Source organism: Podarcis pityusensis, assembly GCF_964106645.2.
Source record: "Podarcis pityusensis genome assembly, chromosome: 15".
Taxonomy (NCBI): Eukaryota; Metazoa; Chordata; class Lepidosauria; order Squamata; family Lacertidae; genus Podarcis; species Podarcis pityusensis.
Genome location: NC_138040.1, coordinates 44824111 through 44843206, shown reverse-complemented (window position 1 = coordinate 44843206; position 19096 = coordinate 44824111). Strand labels below are relative to the sequence as shown.

Here is a 19096-nt window from a genome sequence, read left to right as displayed (position 1 = left end):
TTTTATTATGCTGGAAGCTGCCCAGAGTGGCTGGGGCCACCCAGTCTGATGGGAGGGGTACAAATAAAAAAATTCTTATTATTATGGGCATCTGGTTGGCCACTGTGAGAACAGGGTGCTGGACTAGATGGGCCTTGGGCTAATCTATCTGGCTCTTATGTTCTTATCAGGCTTGCAGCATTTACACGGAGACTTGACTATAACTGCTTCTCCAAGCGCTGACCAGACTCCAAGCTACCACTTGAAAACTTGGCACGTCGTGTCACAGACACAGAGACATTGCATTGAAACTGCATTTGTGAGCAGCCCTGAGATCTATGGGTATAGACAGGGCGGTATACAAATTTAATAAAATGAATAAATAAAGATATGCCTCCTGCACATTTATGGCCTGGATTAGCTGGAGGGGATGATCAGTAGAGGGTGAGGCACAGCTTTCTTGTCCCTTCTACCCACAAAGCCATGGCTTACCTATCATCTGGGCAATGGTCTTCTCGTATTCAGCTACAATCTTCCTAAACAGAAAAGTCAGGAAACAGCACACAAGAATCAGAATTGCTCACTTCTTGCTTCGGTGAACCAGCTCCACCCACTCATCCTAGTGTGGGATGCCTTTTACATTATTTCATCCTTATGCAAGACAGACAGACAGCCATCACTCAAAGTTTCTCTTCTGCAGGCATCTTAAGATGCATGCAAACTTGAGAATGGTTACATGCACACCCATTTCACTGCACAGACCTGTTTGGCTTCCAGAACTCTTTCCAAAAATGTAGGTAAAGAAAACTGACACCTTTTTTTGATTTGGGTGCTTTTTTGTTAACATCCAAACAAACAAACAAACAAACAAACAAACAAACAACTATGTACAAATTTATTCCATTTGTATCCTGTTCTTTCTCCTAATATGGTGCACACAAAGGTCCTGCTCTTTTATCTTCACAACCACCCTGTAAGGTAGGCAGACTGGACTGAGAGGAACAAGCTGATGATCACCCAGGAAGTCTTGTGGCTGAGTGGAGATTGACTTGGGGTCTTCCCTGCCCAGGTCAAATTCCTAGGCCAGGGATGGCTTTTTTTCATTCAGGGGCCACACTGGCCCTTGACCAACCCGCCAGAGGCTGCATGCCAATGGGCAGCTGCGGACAAAAGTGGATGTTGCCTTTCTACACACTTAAGAGAACATGTCACTGTACTCTTTTTGGTGCCTGCGAGAAACATTTTTGTTTAGACAAAATACCCAAATATAGATAATGTTAATATGTATTCTAATATGTTTTTAGTTTATCAATGATTTTTTTAAACATTTTAAATACTTATTCTTAACTGTTTTTACCAGTAATTTTATTGGTTTATTATTTTGAAAACAGTTTTTAGGGTATTTTGTTTGTTTGTTTTTACATTCAATTGGTATATAAATTTTATGAAATAAAAAATTATACACACCCACACGTACATCAGCTGAGGCAGGGGGCTGTCACTCTCCCTGCTCATCAAATGACTGATCAAACGACAGGAGAGGGGGCAATTTACCTTCCCACCAGGGCCCTGGGCTGGATGGAGAGAGTTACCTCATTTCCAGAACCTCTTGCCGGCTTCCTTCATATTTCCACTTCCAATCGTTTGCTTCAATCTCTTTGGAGATGATCTACAAAACATGGAAACAAGGAACATCATTTAGCTTTCCATTTCAGAGCCCTCCTAACTGTAAAAAGTAATGTGTGAAGCCACTACGAGGCATTTCAAAAATACCTAATGGGATAGACTCAGCACAGAAGGCACATATCAGGAGTGGTTAGGCGCAAATGTAAAAACTCTGCCTGCCACTTTTAAATTGTCTTTTTTTTTAAAAAAAAAATTATTGATTTTCCAACCATTTAAACACAATAAAACAGAAAAAACAAAAAAGGAAAAGAAAAAGAAAAGAAAAGAAAAAACATAAGATTAACAAAATAAGACGCAAACCATTTAAAACACAAAACAATTTCAATATCTTAACTTTCATTCCCTTATTTCCACGACCTCCTCACACCTCCCTTTTTGTATTCCACTTCTATTAATTGTTTCAGCAATTCCTTTCCATCTTCCTCTGTTTTCTATCCTATAATTATCTTAACATATTCTAATCCTATGTTTCCCTTTAATACTCTATTAGTCTATTTATACTTAATTCCTTATAGCATTTCTACTAAAACCATATAACTTCATTCCAACATTTTTCTAACATTCATTATTTTTACAATATTTCTATAAATAGTCTTAAACTTTTTCCAGTCTTCTTCCACCGTCTCTTCTCCCTGGTCTCGGATTTCTGCCAGTCGTTTCCGCCAATTCCATATAGTCCATCAACTTAATCTGCCATTCTTCCCGGAAAAATAAATCTTGTGTCTTCCAGTACTTCACAATGAGTATTCTTGCTGCTATTGTTACATACGTGAAAAGAGTTCTGTTCTTCTTTAACACCAATTGGCCGACCATGCCCAGGAGAAAGACCTCTGGTTTCTTCAAAAAGGTATATTTCAATATCTTTTTCATTTCATTATGAATCATCTCCCAAAGTGTCTTAATCCTTGGGCATGTCCACCAAAGGTGAACTCTAATCCTCAAATTTGTCTGTTTTTCTTTAAGTTCAGTCATAGCAAGCGTCAACTTATATTCATCAAGTTGCTTCTGTAGGGCTGGGGCTCTCTTGCTCTCTCTCTCCAGTTGTGTTTCTTTACATTCAGCAACAACAGCTTTTTCCCTGGCCTCCTCCGCAGTTTGCCGTATCGAAATAGGTTCCTGTGTCAATTTCTGGGTAGTTTCTGTATTAGTATTATTTATACTTTCTCTATTTAAGTTAGTTTTAATGATTGAAACATCCACTTTCACATTTATCGTGTCCATTTTCCTGTGAAGCTGATTCAATGAATCATTTATCTTAACTAATGCAGCCACTAGAGCCTCTTCTGTCAACATTTCTCTTGGTTTTACATATACTGGTACAAAGGCTGCAACAAAAAAAGCAGGGGGGCCTGATGGTGAAGCTCTCCTGGATTGTTGCCAAGTCCTCCCAGACCTTAATGTTTTGTCAGCAGTTGACTGGTCTGTTTTTCCTCTTCCATTAACCATAACACTTAAAAGATTCAAGGTCAGTCCCAGAGTCTCACGGTTTTTAACTTGCAGCTGGAAATTTCCCTAACCCAACTCTTGTAAAGCAACCGGTTTCAAAGGCTTCCACTAGGGGGAAACAGTTTCTATTTGTAATAGTCAATAGCATCCTCTTTTAAACAATCCAAAAATTAGTTTCAAGTTAGTTTCAATTTTCAGTTACTTTTACTCCTTTTTAAAGCAGCCGGAAACAGTAGAAACAATGTATTTCTCTTGTTTAACTAGCTGTCAATGAACGTTCTAAACGCTGTCAATGAACATTCCAAAATACGTCAGTCCTACTAGCAGCCCGTTTCCAGGGTCAGAGCGGCGGTGTTTTAGATCTCTTCGCTCTCTCCTGCAGGCATATTCAGTCCACAACTTCCCCCCCTCTTCTCCTGCCTCCAAAGGGGGGTTTTGTTCTTTACTGATGGAAATTTAATCTTTTACAAAAGACTTTCCAGGACTCCAGCTTGCAACTTCATTGCCTCAGTCTATTTACAAAAGGGGAAGGCGGACTTCCTGTTTTGAACCTCCCCGCTTCGATACCAAATTATACTTTTAAAAATCCAATTCTCCCGTTTCAGCTCTACTCACAGGTAATTACTTTAAAGTCAAATTGTCCACAGGAAAAAGTCAGCGCTCTCCGGCAACGGCTGTGCGGCTTCGCTCCGTGGAAGAAGCAGACGATTCGAAGCACCGCGCCACTCACCCCACGTCGCTCCGGAGCCCCGAAAACGGGTTTCCCCGCGAGTAGGGGAGGCGCAGAAGGTGCCCGCCGAATCCCACGTTCACAGGCTTCTCCCGCCTGTGATTTTTACGGGTCTCTGCCTTCGCCGTGGCGGTCCAAACCCAATTTCCCACGGGGCAAATTCCTCCCGGTCAGAGGAATTCCGCCATTGCCGATGGTGCCAACCCGGAAGTCCTCTGCCACTTTTAAATTGTCATGGCAACCCTTTCTGTGGGCAAGAAGGGTCACTTCATCCATACCTGTCTAGTAGCTTGCATGTAAACGTCACCCACCTCAGACTGGGAGGACCCCCTGGCAGGCCTGGACCCCAGCACATCTGAGGTACTAGCGGACTTTGGACAAGGCTACCTTCCGCTTTCACATGCTCAGGCCCAGACTGTGGTTCTCTCATTTCCAGAGGGGAGAACAGTGAGAAAGAGCTAGAGCAGGCTCCTGGCATTTATTGCCAGTCCTGGCCACTGATACTGCCTGCCAGTCAGAGGAGCTGATGTCCTTGTCTGTGTTTGAAGAGGCTGTAAAGCCTGAGTGCTCTGTAGCTCACAGGGTTTGACCTCAGATCAGAAGATTCCTGGTTGAAAACCCTGATCCCTTGCACACCATACAATGAGGTGGGCAAGCTTTTCTCTTAGGGTGGCCTTTGCAGACCTGGAACGCAGCTTCAACCCAAACATACATTTGGGGACCCATTTCTGAATTTTTAAATAATCTACTTGCATAGTGGCAGTGCTGCTCCTGTGACTCGCCCTCAGTCATGCTGTGATGTCCTGGCAGTGGGTGCTGACCCAAGAGTTTGAAGGCCAGTGCCTCAGGGGCAGTCTGTGGGGGGGGGCAGCACATTCTCTCTCTGCCTTTCCTTTCTCATTCCCTCTTCCTCCCAGGAGAGGGACTGATCACTCACAGATGTCTTTGGCTTTTAGGCCTGAGGCTGCAGGTTGCCCATCCTTGCTTTTTAAAAACAGATGGCTCTATAGCCCATTTCTACCTCAACATTTTGTAACTGATTTTAAAAGTAATTTATCATTCTTAGTGACAAAGCACTGTTCTCAAACATAACCCCACTGGAATTGCAACGACAGAGATCGTTCTGTGTGAAACTTAAGGGTTAATCCTGTAAGTGTTAAAGTCAGCTAGACAAGAGGGGGAGGGGGGTGTTGCTCAGCAACCAGTTGGAATGGTATGATTTTCACCCAATTGGCTGTGTCGTTTCCTGTCTATGTTTAGTTGAATGTCTCCCTGCTATGTACAAGGCCTGAAATAAGAATGACAACACCTCTCTCCTCAAATTATATAGTTTTCTGTTCAGTTTCCTCAGTAAATTGTTATCGGGATTTCTTTAGAACCCAAAGGCAAAAACTTACTAATGACGGGAGGCAACCAAAGACGTTTTTCGAGATGGTGGACAATTTTGACCTGATAGACATTTGGAGATTGAAGAATCCAATGGAGAAATATTTTACATTTTTTTCAGATGCAAATCTATCGTGCAGTCGCCTAGATAATATATGGTTAACTAAAGACTTGACTCCAAGAGTGACTAAATCTGAAATTTGCCCAAGGACTTGTTCCAATCATAATGCTGTGTTGACAGAGTTAAAATTGTCTCTACAGAGTTCTTTTAGATGGCGGATGAATGATGCTTTACTGAGAAATGATTTGATTGTAAATAAAGCTCAGAAGACCCTAAAGGACTATTTTGAGTTGAATTTGAATCCTGGAATTGAAGCAAGGGTCGTATGGGATGCAAGTAAAGTGGTAATGCGAGGTTTTTTGATTCAACAGAATTCTATCAGGAAGAAAGCACAGAATGAGAAAAGGGAAAAAATTCTGTCTCAATGAAAGGAGAAAGAGAAAAAACTGAGATGTAACCCAAAAAATCAACAGATTCAAAAGGAAATTAAGGCATTACAATCTTAGTCTTCACAAATAGTCAACCAAAAAATTGAATGGAAAATTAAATTGATGAAACAAAAGACTTTTGAATTGGCAAATAAATGCGGAAAATTACTGGCTTGGCAATTGAAAAAGAGACAGAAGGAGAGTACAATAATTAATATTATGGAGGATGGTAAGAATATTGAGAACCCAGCAGAGATTAGAAAATGTTTTCAAAAGTACTACAAGCAACTTTACAAAAAGGAAAAAGAAGAAAAGGAAAAAAAATGGAACAGTTTCTGGACAAAAATAGATTGCAGAAAAGAGCCTACTAAATGAATGGATTACAAGACAAGAAGTTGAAGGGGCAATTGCCCAAATGAAAATAGGCAAAGCACCGGGACCTTAACATCCAAGTATTATAAAATATTTAAGGATTGGTTGATACAACCTTTGATGGATGTTTGTAACAAAATATTACAGGGGGACAAAGCACCCGAGTCCTGGAAAGAGGCATTCATCACTCTGATACCCAAACCAGACACAAATAGAGCTCAAGTAAAGAATTACCGTAATTTTCGCTCCATAACGCACACTTTTTTTGCTCCTAGAAAGTAAGGGAAAATGCCTGTGCGTGTTACGGAGCGAATGCACTGGATCGGAGTCATGGCTGCCGTCAGTCAAGCAAAGTGGGAGCCGCTTGCAGGGCTTTGCACGGCTCTCGCTTTGCTTGCTTTACAGCCAGGAGGAGGGGCTCTCTGAAAGTAAGCAAAGTGAGAGCCGCTTACACGCTCTACGAGGCTCTCGCTTTGCTTGCTTTAAAGCGACCTACGGAGGAGCCGGGGAGGAGGGAGGGAAGGAGAGCCATGGCAGCAAAGCGGGCAGCAGCCGCTTACATGGGAGGAGGGACAGACGGGAGCCATAGCGAGCCGGGAGGAGGCAGGCGGTTCAAAGCCAGCAGGTGCTTTTAAAGTAGCCAGCAACAGCTGCTGCAGCCTCAGCTAGCAAAGGTCCGCGCGCTCTCTAAACAGAGCAATGAGGCTGCTGAGGGACAGCAGGGCACAGAAGGGCTTGCATCAGGAAGGATAAAATTTAAGCAACCAGCAGCAAAAAAGAAACAAAACCAACCTGGAGCTTTGAGCCACGAGTGCAGTAAAAACCAGGAAGTAAAAAAAAAGGATGGGGAAGGCATGGGATGAGGGAGAGGGGAAAACTAGGCAAATCCCCCGCTTCTCAGCTGTTTTCAGGCAGGATAGATTAGAGCATTGTCTGGGTCCTAGTGCCCCTATCGCCTTTTTGTTCTCCATTCTATTGCTGCTGGTGGCTGCTTATCACTCAAACTGAACCTGATACCAGTAGCCACATGTACAAACAAAGTAGAAGGCTGCAAGGAGGAGCGCTTTTACACAGCTAATGGCAAATCCCCTGCAATCCAAGTCCTCCTCACTTGCTCAAATCTATTCTGCCTCAAAACAAGGAGCGGAAGGAACAGGCTGCAAACTGTTAAATGGAAAAAACCCCAGGCACAGGGCAAATACCTTAAGTATACCTTTAAAGCAACAGTGCTCTTTTCCTCCCCGCTCAGCTCCCCGAAAAGCTCCTTCTCCACACACCCCACGCGTGCTCCTTGTCCCTTGAGTGCTTTTCCTTCCCTCCCCACTTAAAACGTGGTTTCAAAGCACAGATCCACATGGATCCTCAGGATTTTTGCACTGGGTCACCCCAAATTCACCATCAGATCACATAACATGTCCATGGCTACAGCCTGCACCAAAAAACAGACACGCACCCACTGTTTCGTGGGGCCACAATGGCGCAAAAACGTGGTTACAAAGCATGGATCCACATGGATCCTCAGGATTTTTGCATTGGGCTACCCCAAACTCACCGTCAGATAATATGTCTGTGGCCACAGCATGAACCACAAAAATCATACATCCACTGTTTCGTTTAGAATATTTTTTTCTTGTTTTCCTCCTCTAAAAACTACGTGCGTGTTATGGTCAGGTGCGTGTTATAGAGCGAAAAATACGGTACCGACCAATTTCTTTGTTAAATGTGGATTATAAAATATTTGCAAATATTTTGGCTACAAGATTGAAGAAGGTTTTGAATAAGCACATACATAGATCAATCAGGCTTCCTACCTGAGAGGCATATGAAAGATAATATTAGGAACATAGTGGATGTGTTGGAAAGATTAGAGGTAAAAAGGAAAACTAAAGGAATGTTAATGTTTATTGATTCAGAGAAAGCCTTTGATAATGTTTCTTGGAGCTTTATGAAGCTGAACTTATGTAATATGGGGGTCGGTCAAAACTTTTAAAATGGTATTAATGCAATTTACTTTGAGCAGAAAGCAAAAATTATAATTAACAATGTGGTCTCAGAAGAAATTAGGATTGAAAAGGGAACCAGACAAGGGTGCCCACTTTTCCCCCTGCTTTTTATTTCTGTCCTAGAGGTGCTGTTGAACATGATAAGGAAGGATGAGGAAGTTAAAGGCATAGTAGTGGGAACTAAACAATATAAGTTAAAAGCCTTTGCTGATGATTTGGTATTGACTTTACAGGACCCTGAGATCAGTGCAATCAAGCACTGAAGATAATTCAAGAGTTCAGACAAGTTGCAGGTTTCAAATTGAATAAGAATAAAACCAAAGTTTTAGAAAAAAAATTAACGAAACATGAATAACTTAATTTAGAGGAAACCACAGGGCTGAAGTTTGTGAAAAAGGTGAAATATCTGGGTGTAAATATGATTGCAAAAAATTTGAATTTGTATAAAGACAACTATGAAAAGTTATGGAAAGATATCAAAAGAAATTTGGATATCTGGACAAGGTTGAAACTATCTTTGTTGGGCTGAATTTCTGCGATAAAGATGAATGTATTGCCTAAGGTGATATTTTTGTTTCAAGTACTTCCTATCATTGATAATTTGAATTGTTTTAAGGAATGGCAAAAGGTATTATCTAAATTTATCTGGCAGGAGGGGAAACCCAGAATTAAGTTTAAATTATTAACAGATGTGAAAGAGAGAGGGGACTCCTCCCTGCCAGACTTAAGGATCTATTTTGAAGCTGCAGCCTTTTGTTGGTTGAAAAAATGGTGTTTATTGGAAGATACAGATGTTCTAAATTTGGAAGGTTTTGATAATGTATTTGGCTGGCATGCATATTTATGGTATGATAAGATAAAAGCCCACAAAGGATTTAAAAACCATATAATTAGAAAATCTTCATACAATGTTTGCATAAGATACAGGGATCTGTTAGAAAGGAAAACACCCAGGTGGATATCACCATTGGAATCTAAGACCCATAAAAGGTTGAATATGAAAGATATGTGGTTGAAATATAATGATATTTTGATGGAAGTAGGGGACCAATTTAGATTAAAATCTTATGATCAGTTGAAAGATAAATTAGATGATTGGTTCCAGTACATCCAGATAAATGAAGTGTTGAAAATGGATAAGAAAATCAGTTTTCAAACAGAGAAATCCAAACTGGAAACGGAATTACAAGACACAAAAATACAAAACCTATCTAAAATGTATAATTTATTGCTGGAATGGCATACGAAAGATGAACAAGTGAAATCTGTGATGATGGATTGGGCTAGGGATGTGGGGCACAATATTATGATGGTGGACTGGGAGAAATTGTGGAAAAAAGGAATCCAATTTACAGCTTGTAATGTATTAAGAGAAAATCTGATGAAAATGATGTACAGGTGGTATTTAACACCAGTGAAGTTAGCAAAAATGTATCATACTCATGATAATAAATGCTGGAAATGTAAAGAAAAAGAAGGAACCTTTTACCACATGTGGTGGACGTGCCCCAAGGTAAAAGACTTCTGGGAAAGGATTTATAATGAATTGAAAAAAGTGTTGAAAAACACATTTATTAAAAAACCAGAAAACTTTTTACTTGGTATAGTGGGGGGGTGAAATCCCCAAAAAAGATCTTACTTTTTTTCTGTATGCCACAACAGCTGCGAGAATATTACTAGCGAAGAATTGGAAGAAACAAGATTTACCAACTATTGAAGAATGGCAGATGAAGATGATGGACTATATGGAACTTGCCGAACTGACTGGGAGACTCCAGGACCAGAGAGAAGAGACGGTGGAAGAAGATTGGAAGAAGTTTAAAGAATATTTGAAAAAAAATGTTAATATTTAAATCTTAGAATAGCTTTGGAAGTGGATAGGGTTAGAAGAAAGATGATACTGTATTTTATAAGTGATAAAATGTGAAGTTTTTTATGGTTAAAGTAAGCGTGGGGGAAAAAAGATGGTTAGAAATTATGATATATGTAAACTGCCAAAGATGAAGTAAAATGAAAATCAGATAGGTGGGACTTGGGGAAGTCCACTTAACAATGTTTAGAAAAATAAGGATATGACAAGAATTTGTTTGTATTGCTTGTTTTTTCTGTTTGTGTTTTTTATTTGTGTTATAAAATGAATAAAAAAATTTGGGGAAAGAAAAGGATTTCTTTCCCCTCCGAACACTGTCTTCATTATTTAAGTGACTTAAATTAACATACTCAAAACACACACTCCAGAAACATAGACCACCAACAAGCCTTACATGGTTGACATCCTGATGCCCCCCCCCCCCCGTGCAGCTCTTACCTCCTCTCTGATCAGAGTCAGAACTGCCATCTTATCGGATTCACTGAGGCAAATCGCATCTAGGGGGCTTTCAGCACTCCCTGGCGTCTCATGGGGTGCAGTTCCAGAGGCCTTTTCCCCAGAAGATAGTTCAGAACTTCCCTGTGGAAAGAAGGACTGCGTCAAGACAAAAACCAGCCATCCCTTTCGAACTGGGAAAGTTCTTCCTGAACTCGTTACCCCGATTCCAGTGGTCCAAACAAGAGTTCCAAGCAGATGGGAACATGTTACTCAGTGCAACTTTGGATACAATCCAGAATTTATAAACCACCTTCCACATATATATTTCAAGAAAATGGAAAAAGATATAATAAAAACAACTATTTAAAAGGACACCAAAAATAGAATACAATTTAAAACACAAACATAAAATTGAGACCCACAGCAGAGATCCCTAGCCATCCATCTGGGAAAGGTTGTTGGAACAAAAATGTCTTCAATTGTTTCTGGAAAGTGATGATGGGGGGGGGCAAATCTGTGGGTCTTTGAAGTCTAAAATCCTGTGGAAAGTCTGAGGAGGAGGGGGAAATGTCAAAGGAGGGGGAAGGGCTCTGGCCAGGAAAACTGGGCTTAGGAAAAAGAAGCAGCAAAGATGGCCAGGGCAGCACCAAGGTGCTGATACATCAACCATATAGGGCTGTATCTAACTCTACAATTCGGATTCTAAAATGAGGTTCAATCCCTGTATGAGGAAACTGCCTATTCCTGCATTGCAGGGGTTGGACTAGATGATCCTCAGAGTCCCTTCCAACTGTACAATTCTTGAGTCTGTGGTCTTGTCCTTTGCCTCAGGCAGCAAAATGTCATAAGCTGGCCCTGCTGTTTGGGACCACATAAACTCCCCATCTCTAAAAGAGGTTTGAGGTATAATTAATACCCCCCCGCCCCCGGAGATGTGTTACTATCTTATGCAACTTCTTTTGGTGCTTCCAGGGTAATTTCTGAAGCTGCTCTTTCACATTTCACACCTAACTTTTGTGTAGTTTGCTCTCCACTCCACCCAAAAGTCCTGCACAAAAGCATCAACCTTAAAAAGGCAGCTGTCAACAAAATTAGTCAGGTGTGTGTACATTGCAAAATGTGTGCAACTGTATTCACTTGCATAATTCAACCTGCTACCTGAGGTGAGCTCCCCTGAACTCAATGTAACTTACATCCAAGTAAGCACAGAATCATAGAACCATAGAGTTGGACCCCGAGGGTCATCTAGTCCAACCCCCTGCAACGCAGGAATCTCAGCTAAAGCAGCCATGGCAGATGACCATGTAGAGGATTACAGTGGTACCTTGGTTCTCAAATGCAATCCTTCCAGAAGTCTGTTTGACTTCAGGAATGTTCGAAAACCAAGGTGCAGCTTCTGATTGGCGCAGACACCTTGGAAACAATAGCCAACAGCCGCATCGAATGTTTGGCTCCCATAAAAAGTTCGCAAACCTGAACACTTACTTCCAAGTTTGCAGCGTTCGGGTTCTGATTTGTTCATCAACTAAGCCGTTTGAGAACCAAGGTTCCACTGTACACTGTTATTTTGAGTTTCAGAATCCAAGAACTAATGTGATGGAAGTGTATGGTGGGTGGGCGGTCCTTGGCTACGTCTCCCTTGCTACCTGCCTACATCTCCTTTGCGTTCTCTCCACAGAGGACTCCAGGGAAAGAAACATGATGTCAGTATCCCTGCTCTTGCCACTATACTACTTGCAAAGTAGGTTAAAAACAAAAGAAAACCTGAACATCACAGCCTCAGAGTCTAATAAATTGAGCATGTCCATGCAACTTTTTACACCATTCAGTTTAAACACAATGACACACCTTTTGGTTGCAAAATTTGGAAAGAGGCTGCTGCAAAATAAAAACCAGCCCTGATCGGTCCCAGAAGGAAGTGGCATGATTCATTTTAAATCTGCCCTTTTCTATCCCTTCTCTCCCCCTCCCCTCTATATGCTTACAATACCATAATGCCACTTTAAACAGCCACATCCTCCCCAAAAATTCTGGGAGCTGCAGCTGAGAGCTGTTAGGAGACCCCCATTCAACCAACCATTTAACAATCAATCATTCATCATAGGGAACTTTGGGAGTAGTAGCTCAGGGAGGGGAATGGGGGTTTCTAACAACTCTCAACACCTTTAACAAACTGCAGCCCCCAGAATTCTTTGTGGAGGAAGCCACAAATGTTTAAAGTGGTGTCACAGCACTTTAAATGTATGGGGTGGATGTTGCTGCCAAGAGGCCTTTATTCCAGCCAAGGGCTCTCTCAGCAGAGCTGCCAACAGAGGCCTTTGGAGACACAGCTCGTCTCCCACATCCCTTCGTAGCAAACTTTGAAGATAGCACCCACGTTCACATTCTGCACATGTGGGGCAGGAGCTTACAGCCCACATCCACAGCATGCAGAGGCTCTCTAATTCAATCCTTGCATCTCCAGGTCACACTGGGACTGTCCCTGTGAGAGACCCTGGAGAGGCAAAACTGAGCTCCAGGGAGAAATGGCTGTGACTTTGCATAAGGAAGCTTCCTACACGCAATCCCAACAAAAACTGCCCGCCTCATAGTACTGTAAGATTGAGGGAGGGGGAGAAGCTCCCCCCTCCACACACTGCAGTTCCCATGAAATCCCAACCCCCAACTAGTATTACATTTTTTAGAAACTGCAGGTGTAGCTACCAAGTGCCCTTTATAGCATCATGCATAGTTTGGCTCTAAGGCAAAGTCAGAGAAATCATGCATGCATATACACCCACACAACAAAGAAGAAACCAGAGGTCCTTCCCAGGCAGGATTCACTAGCCAGCAATGCCACCTGTGGCTGTTCCGTGCTTCAGCAGAAACAACCCCACATATATTCAAAAGTAAGGGAGGGGTGAAAGAGCCCTTGCTGCAATGCATTCAGGTGAAGAGCAAGATCCACGGCTTCTACGGGTGCAGCCACTGCATTTCTTTGCTCAATGGAGGGCAGAAACTGCTCTTGTGCTTACCAAGCGATCCCCAGGGTTGCCCCTCTCCGCCACCTTGCTCAACGATGTGTCCTTCTCAAAACCTAAAGCAGAAGAAATAAGTGGGTCACACACTGGTTGCTGGAGTCTCAGTGGTGATGACTGGAAGAAGAAAGTGGAAGCCCTTTTCTCTGAGTCGAGACTCTCCTGCCCTCCCACCCAACCCCTATTTTTAAGACTATGGGATGCCAAAGTTGCACCTGGAAGATTTCCCCCCTGTGCTTCCTTGCATCGGCTCAGAGGAAGATAGCTCATCCCAGGTTTGGCTACTTGAGCATGCAGCTCAGTCTTATCTGCTCTGGCTGGCAGTGGCTCTCCAGGGCAGTGGTGACTGGTGCCCGCTGTGACTGATGGGGGTGGAAAGCAGGGGGCCCAACTCTAGGGGGAACCAGAGCCAAAGACAGGGAGAGTCAACGCATTGTGATCCTCTTCCCTGCTGAGTTCTACAAGGGCGACACTGAGACTAATGAGGAGGAGCCTATAAAATCATGCATGGCTTGGAGAACTGGGATACAGAAAAGCTTGCCTCCCTCTCTCATCACACCAGCACTCCTGGACATCCAGGGAAGTAGAATGTTCAAAAATTCAGGACAAGTAAAAAAGCACCACTTCTCCAGGGTCTTGGGCAGATAAACCCAATGCTTTGAACTGATATGCAGGGATCAGACCTGTCCTGATAGGAAGGACTCTAAGGGTCACCAAGGGCAGATCTACACTTGTCATTTATAATGTTAAAAATGTGTTATTAAAATGTGACACCAGAGGGCGCTGCACACCAGCAAGCCAAAAGCAGTGGGAAACTGCTATTAAGCAGTTTTCTACATTATTTTTCAATACGTTTAGGAGATCAGTGTAGATCCAGCCCAGATCCTAGGCAGGTGCCTTATATCCGGCCAGAATACTTGTCCATCCAGTCCACTGCTGTCTACTCTGATTGGCAGTGTCTCTTCAGGGTCCCAGGCAGAGAAGGCTCTTTCCTATCACCTAATCTACCTGTGCCTTCTTAAGTGGAGACTCCTGGGATTGAACCTGGAGCTTTCAGTATGGAAAGCATGTGCTCGCTCAGTGAGCTGGGGCCCTCCCTGCTTCATCCCTGCACTTGATTCTTTTATTAGTTGGCAGCTCAACAACTGAGCGTCTATCTCATCTCGGTCAGATGTGAAACACTTGTGGAGATCCTGGATGACATGAAAGGACCAGCTGAGCTGTTAGATCTGGGATGATTTTCTGATGTTTTTCACAAATGACACTTGAGTGAAGTGGCCCTCATTTGGAGTGGCTCAATGACCGAGGATGGGAAGGACAGACACCTTCTCCAGCTGGGCAATTTTGCAAAATGGACAACCTAGGAAACTGCCTAAAGAAATCCTGGGAGGCCACCTGAATGTCCCTGGCAATGCCAAGACCCTACAGAAGGGAAAGGGCTGGGATCCAACAGACCTCTTCTCTGGCAGTCACTGGGTGTGCACTGCACTGCCCATCCTTCACATTTTAGATGTTGAGAAGCGCTTCCTCACATTCTTCCTTCAGAATTACAGCCCCCCTTTTTGATGTACATCTGCTGTGTGTATAAAGCAAGAATGTGGCTGCTGGAAACATTTGGAAGTGCTTGCAGCATGCAAATCTAAGCCCCAGAGAACCAAGATTAGCTATGCTATGCAAGCCTGCATGCAGCTTCCTGTAATGTGTGAAGCAGCCCTTTGGATCAATGTCAGAGCCTGAGAGGGGGCTAGGAGAGAAAGGTTGGAGGATGCTCGACAATGAGGAAGCCAAGAGTGCTGCATAATTGGTTACAATAAAATGCTCGGTCGGAATCCCAGATCAGTCATAAAGCCTGACCTTGAACCAAGCCATTCACCCTCTGCAGGTAACCTGAGACACCTCCATGTCAATGGGATGTGGTGCTCCAGATGTTGTGAGACTTCCCATCTCCATCTGCTGCAGCCAGCTGGGCCAATGGAGTACAAGGTCTGAGTGGCTGGATGCCTCTGAATACCAGTCGCTGGGGAACAACAGTAGGAAAGAGCATTTGCCCTCTTCTCCTGCTTGGGGTGGGCTTCTGCAAGAGGCGTCTGGGTGGCATGTTGGGAATGGGATGCTGGACAGATCTAGCCAGGCTCTTCTTGTGCTTTTAGGATCTGAATAACACATGGATGTGCAGGGATGGGGGAAGGAAACAATCCATTGCTCTTGTGCAGCTCCATTCATTTCAATGAGGCATGCACAGGAAAACTTCATTGCAGATCATAGCACATGTCGACTAGCAGAACAGAAGGGGGGCTTGCTGCTTAGCTTTTCTGCTTCAGATAGTAAGATTTTGTGTGAATTCCTCCACATGCAAAAACTAACATTGAAAAATTGCAGAAAATAAGAAGTGCCAGAATAGGGTGACTTAGTTTTTGTTCTTCTCTGTTCTCCCTTCCTTGTTGTTACTGCTTTGCAGGAAAAACAGCTGTCATTTTGCTCCACTCCATGAAATGGGGCATCACACCCTGTGGAGATTTGCATGTGGTTCTTAGCAGCAGCTGTTTTCTCTCCCCAGAATAACAAGAATGCAAGAATCATAATAGCCAAAGCTAATCGAAACAAGTTTCATGTGTTTTCTTCTATTCTTATCAGCTAGGCCAATAAATGCCATCTCCAGTTGCCTCAGAATGCTCCTCAAGCCCCTTGGACTCAGCCATGGGGCTTTGGCCTTTGGGGATCTATGCCATGGTTTTGCTCTGCGTTTTATGCAAACCAAAGCTTGTGGTTTGTCTCACTCAGGACATACTATGAACCCAAGAACCAACCTTGGCTATAGCTTGTGGGTCGTATTTTTGCTTAGTGGGCCATGTGAACCGAGGCTTATGGTTTGTCTCACGCCAAACAAACTGCAGCCAAATTTTGTCCTGGGTTATCACTCATAGTTTGTTTCAAGCAAGCCAACCCACAAGCTAACAAGAGTTTTTTCAAAGCATTAATTCTATCCTGCAACAACAACAAAAGATCCCTCCGCCTTGGAACACACTGTTAAAAGAAAAGCCTGACTGGCTCTTCAGATTCCTTTTAATGGAATAACATTTTAAAGAAATGCCTGAAGGAACTGATATTATAGTTTGAAATCTTGTTTATTCTGCTATATTTTACTCCAAGAAGACCCATTTATCCTAAATAGAACCCAATAAGGCAGACATGTATGTACAATATATATATATTTTTAATGTGATCACATTGAGATCCCAAGATGAATTTTTGCAAGTAACTCTTAGAAATATGGTGTAATCAATACATTACTTAGGAAATTTTTAATCATATTAATTTTTAATGACTTTTTAAATTTTGAAACATAAATTTAGAATTCAAAGCAAGCCCATCGTGTGACATATCGTATTAAAGCCCATGAAGATCTGAAGAGATTAGTATATTTAGTTTTGAAATACAGTATCACAATTCTGGGCTGAGCTTTAAAGGTTTTTATGTAGCATGGCAAGGCCAAAATTGTCCATTTTTTGACATTCCCTCATAACTAAAAACAGGATGAGATAAAAAATTAAAAACTGAGACCTGGGACCTTCTCTTAGACTACTTTTAGAAAACTGAAACTGAAAGCAGTATGAAATGGTAAGATAAAAAGCATTTGATCACTTGACATGGAATGATCCAGCACTTAGTTCAGGAGTGGAGAACCTGGTGGGTCAGATCTTTCTCTCTCCTTGCTGCACATGTCAACTTTGGCAGCTGGGCAGGGCCATCTACCTGCCAATCATCTGAGACCACCATGAGGTCATATGTCAACTGGCCTGCAGGCAGGGGTCTGCTTTGCCAGTGCACTCCTCGCTGGAATGAATTCTATGCTCATAGCTGATAAGCACAGACTTCAGTCCTTCTGCTTCGGAAATGCTGAACATGTTCCTGTAATTGCTTACACTGTTGTCAAATGCAGAGATAAGTAAGGCTCCAGGCTTTGTTCCTTCTCTTGCCACCCACCAAAAAGAGACATTTAGAGCTTTTTCTAATGCTTTTGAGATATAAAATCTGGCAAAGCATGGAATGAGGATGGTTCTGTAGTTAATGAAAGAGAGTCTACAAGGTGAGGAAGTTTCAATAGTTTTAAATCAGTAGATCACAAAAAGCTTTAATTAATTAATTGGACTAGATAAATTTTAATCAGAGTTAAAGGTTCCCCTCTTCAGTTTTCTTTTTCTAGTAGGCCATTTTGGTTTTGCTACATAGCTCTACCAGAAAATTAATGTGGAAAACATAAAAGATGTCCAGCCACCTAATAATTACACAGTACACTGGCTTAGGGACAAACTTGGTGCTACTCCAGTTGAAGGGTCAGCAACCATGTCTGGGTGTTTAAAAGGGGAAGGGCTCAGGGGCACAGCATCTGCACTGCATGCCAAAGGTCTCGGGTTGGATTCCCAGCATCCCCAGGCAGGGCTGGGAGGGACCCTCGCCTGGGACCCTGGAAAGCCACTACCAGTCAGGGCACACAATACGGGGTTAAATGAACCAACGGTCACTGGAAGAAGGCCTCTTCCTCTGTCCTAAAGTTTAATACCAATACATGTGGGAGCCCCTCCTGTTCACTGAGAGCGCAGCACCCAGAGAGGAGAAAGTCTTCTCTCCCCAGCTGTAATTTCGACACCCCCCTTCACTGCAATTGGCCTTAGAAGAAAAGGTTCTCCTGGTGTGAACAGGCACTTTCATGATAAAGCGAAGTTCACTGGGGGTAGGAGATTTACACCAAGAGTGCAAAATTAGCAATGGGGGTGGTGGTGGTGAGTGAATGCATGGCCATGAAATTAGATGTCTGCTTCCCAATCTCAAAAAGACACCTTTACATGGGCTTTGGTGATAAGCACATTAAGTGAAACTTAACTGGAATTAAGGCTACAATCCTAAACACGCTTGCTAGGGACTGAGCGTTCCATCAAATAGAGCAGGGCTTACATCCGAGTGAACACACAGAAGACAGTTTCTTTCAAAATGGCAGGTGCCTATTTGACCCAAAATCCATTTATCAGCTGACAGTCCTCTCAAGAAACACACACACATTCCCCCAGTGCCGCTTCTTCCCTTGGAGCCTTCCAGGTGTTGGCAACTGCAATTCCCATCAGAATAGCCAGCACTGTTGGAAGCTGTAGTCCCAAATACCTGGAGGGCATAGGATGGGGAGGTTAAAGGTTAAGACAAGGGGGCGTGAAACAGAGAGGGAGAGACTTTCGTACCTTCTCCTGGGGATGAAAACGTATGATTTATGGCAGACGCAGGAACATTGGAACACTCAAAGTACTCCAGGTCTTCCTCTGGCTCACCTTTCGCCTCCAAGTCCGCTGCCTTTTGACTGGAGGATGTGCAAGCCAGTTTCTCTTCGTCAGTGGCATGCCCATCTCGGTTGGAAAGGTCTGGGATTTTGGAGGCATGCACGGCTTCCTCTTTGTCCTGCACAAGCAAGGAGACAGTTAAACAGGGATCAGCCCGTTGCCCAGGACTTGGATAACATTAATCGGGGGGGGGGGGGAGGAATCTGGAAGTGCCCAGGGACAGCTGTCTGTGCCTTCCATTCCACTCCTTCTCACTTTCCAGCTTCTTAAAACATTGAATTGATTCTATATTTATTGTCAGCCACCAAAATGGTTCTTGCAAGAAAATGAAAATATTTAGGGGGGTTGAATAA

At 43.0% G+C, this 19096-nt stretch overlaps 2 protein-coding genes across 7 annotated transcripts in view; one reads left to right on the top strand and one right to left on the bottom strand.

Moving 5' to 3' along the window:
* Positions 1-19096, top strand: part of LOC308464206 (craniofacial development protein 2-like) — a gene marked incomplete at its 3' end in the record, with an annotated part of 461435 nt that overhangs the window by 223939 nt on the left and 218400 nt on the right. The window lies entirely within an intron of this gene.
* TACC1 (transforming acidic coiled-coil containing protein 1) overlaps positions 1-19096 on the bottom strand; it is a 90319-nt gene that overhangs the window by 6395 nt on the left and 64828 nt on the right. For 5 of the 6 annotated variants that reach the window (XM_080982345.1, XM_080982344.1, XM_080982341.1 and 2 more), the window contains 5 exons: positions 18648-18861; positions 13414-13475; positions 10400-10540; positions 1572-1648; positions 472-515 (listed from right to left, as the gene is read on the bottom strand). In XM_080982345.1, the coding sequence (XP_080838471.1) occupies positions 472-515; positions 1572-1648; positions 10400-10540; positions 13414-13475; positions 18648-18861 (538 nt within the window). The remainder of the gene's footprint in view (positions 1-471; positions 516-1571; positions 1649-10399; positions 10541-13413; positions 13476-18647; positions 18862-19096) is intronic. The other variant, XM_080982343.1, reaches the window with a different exon arrangement.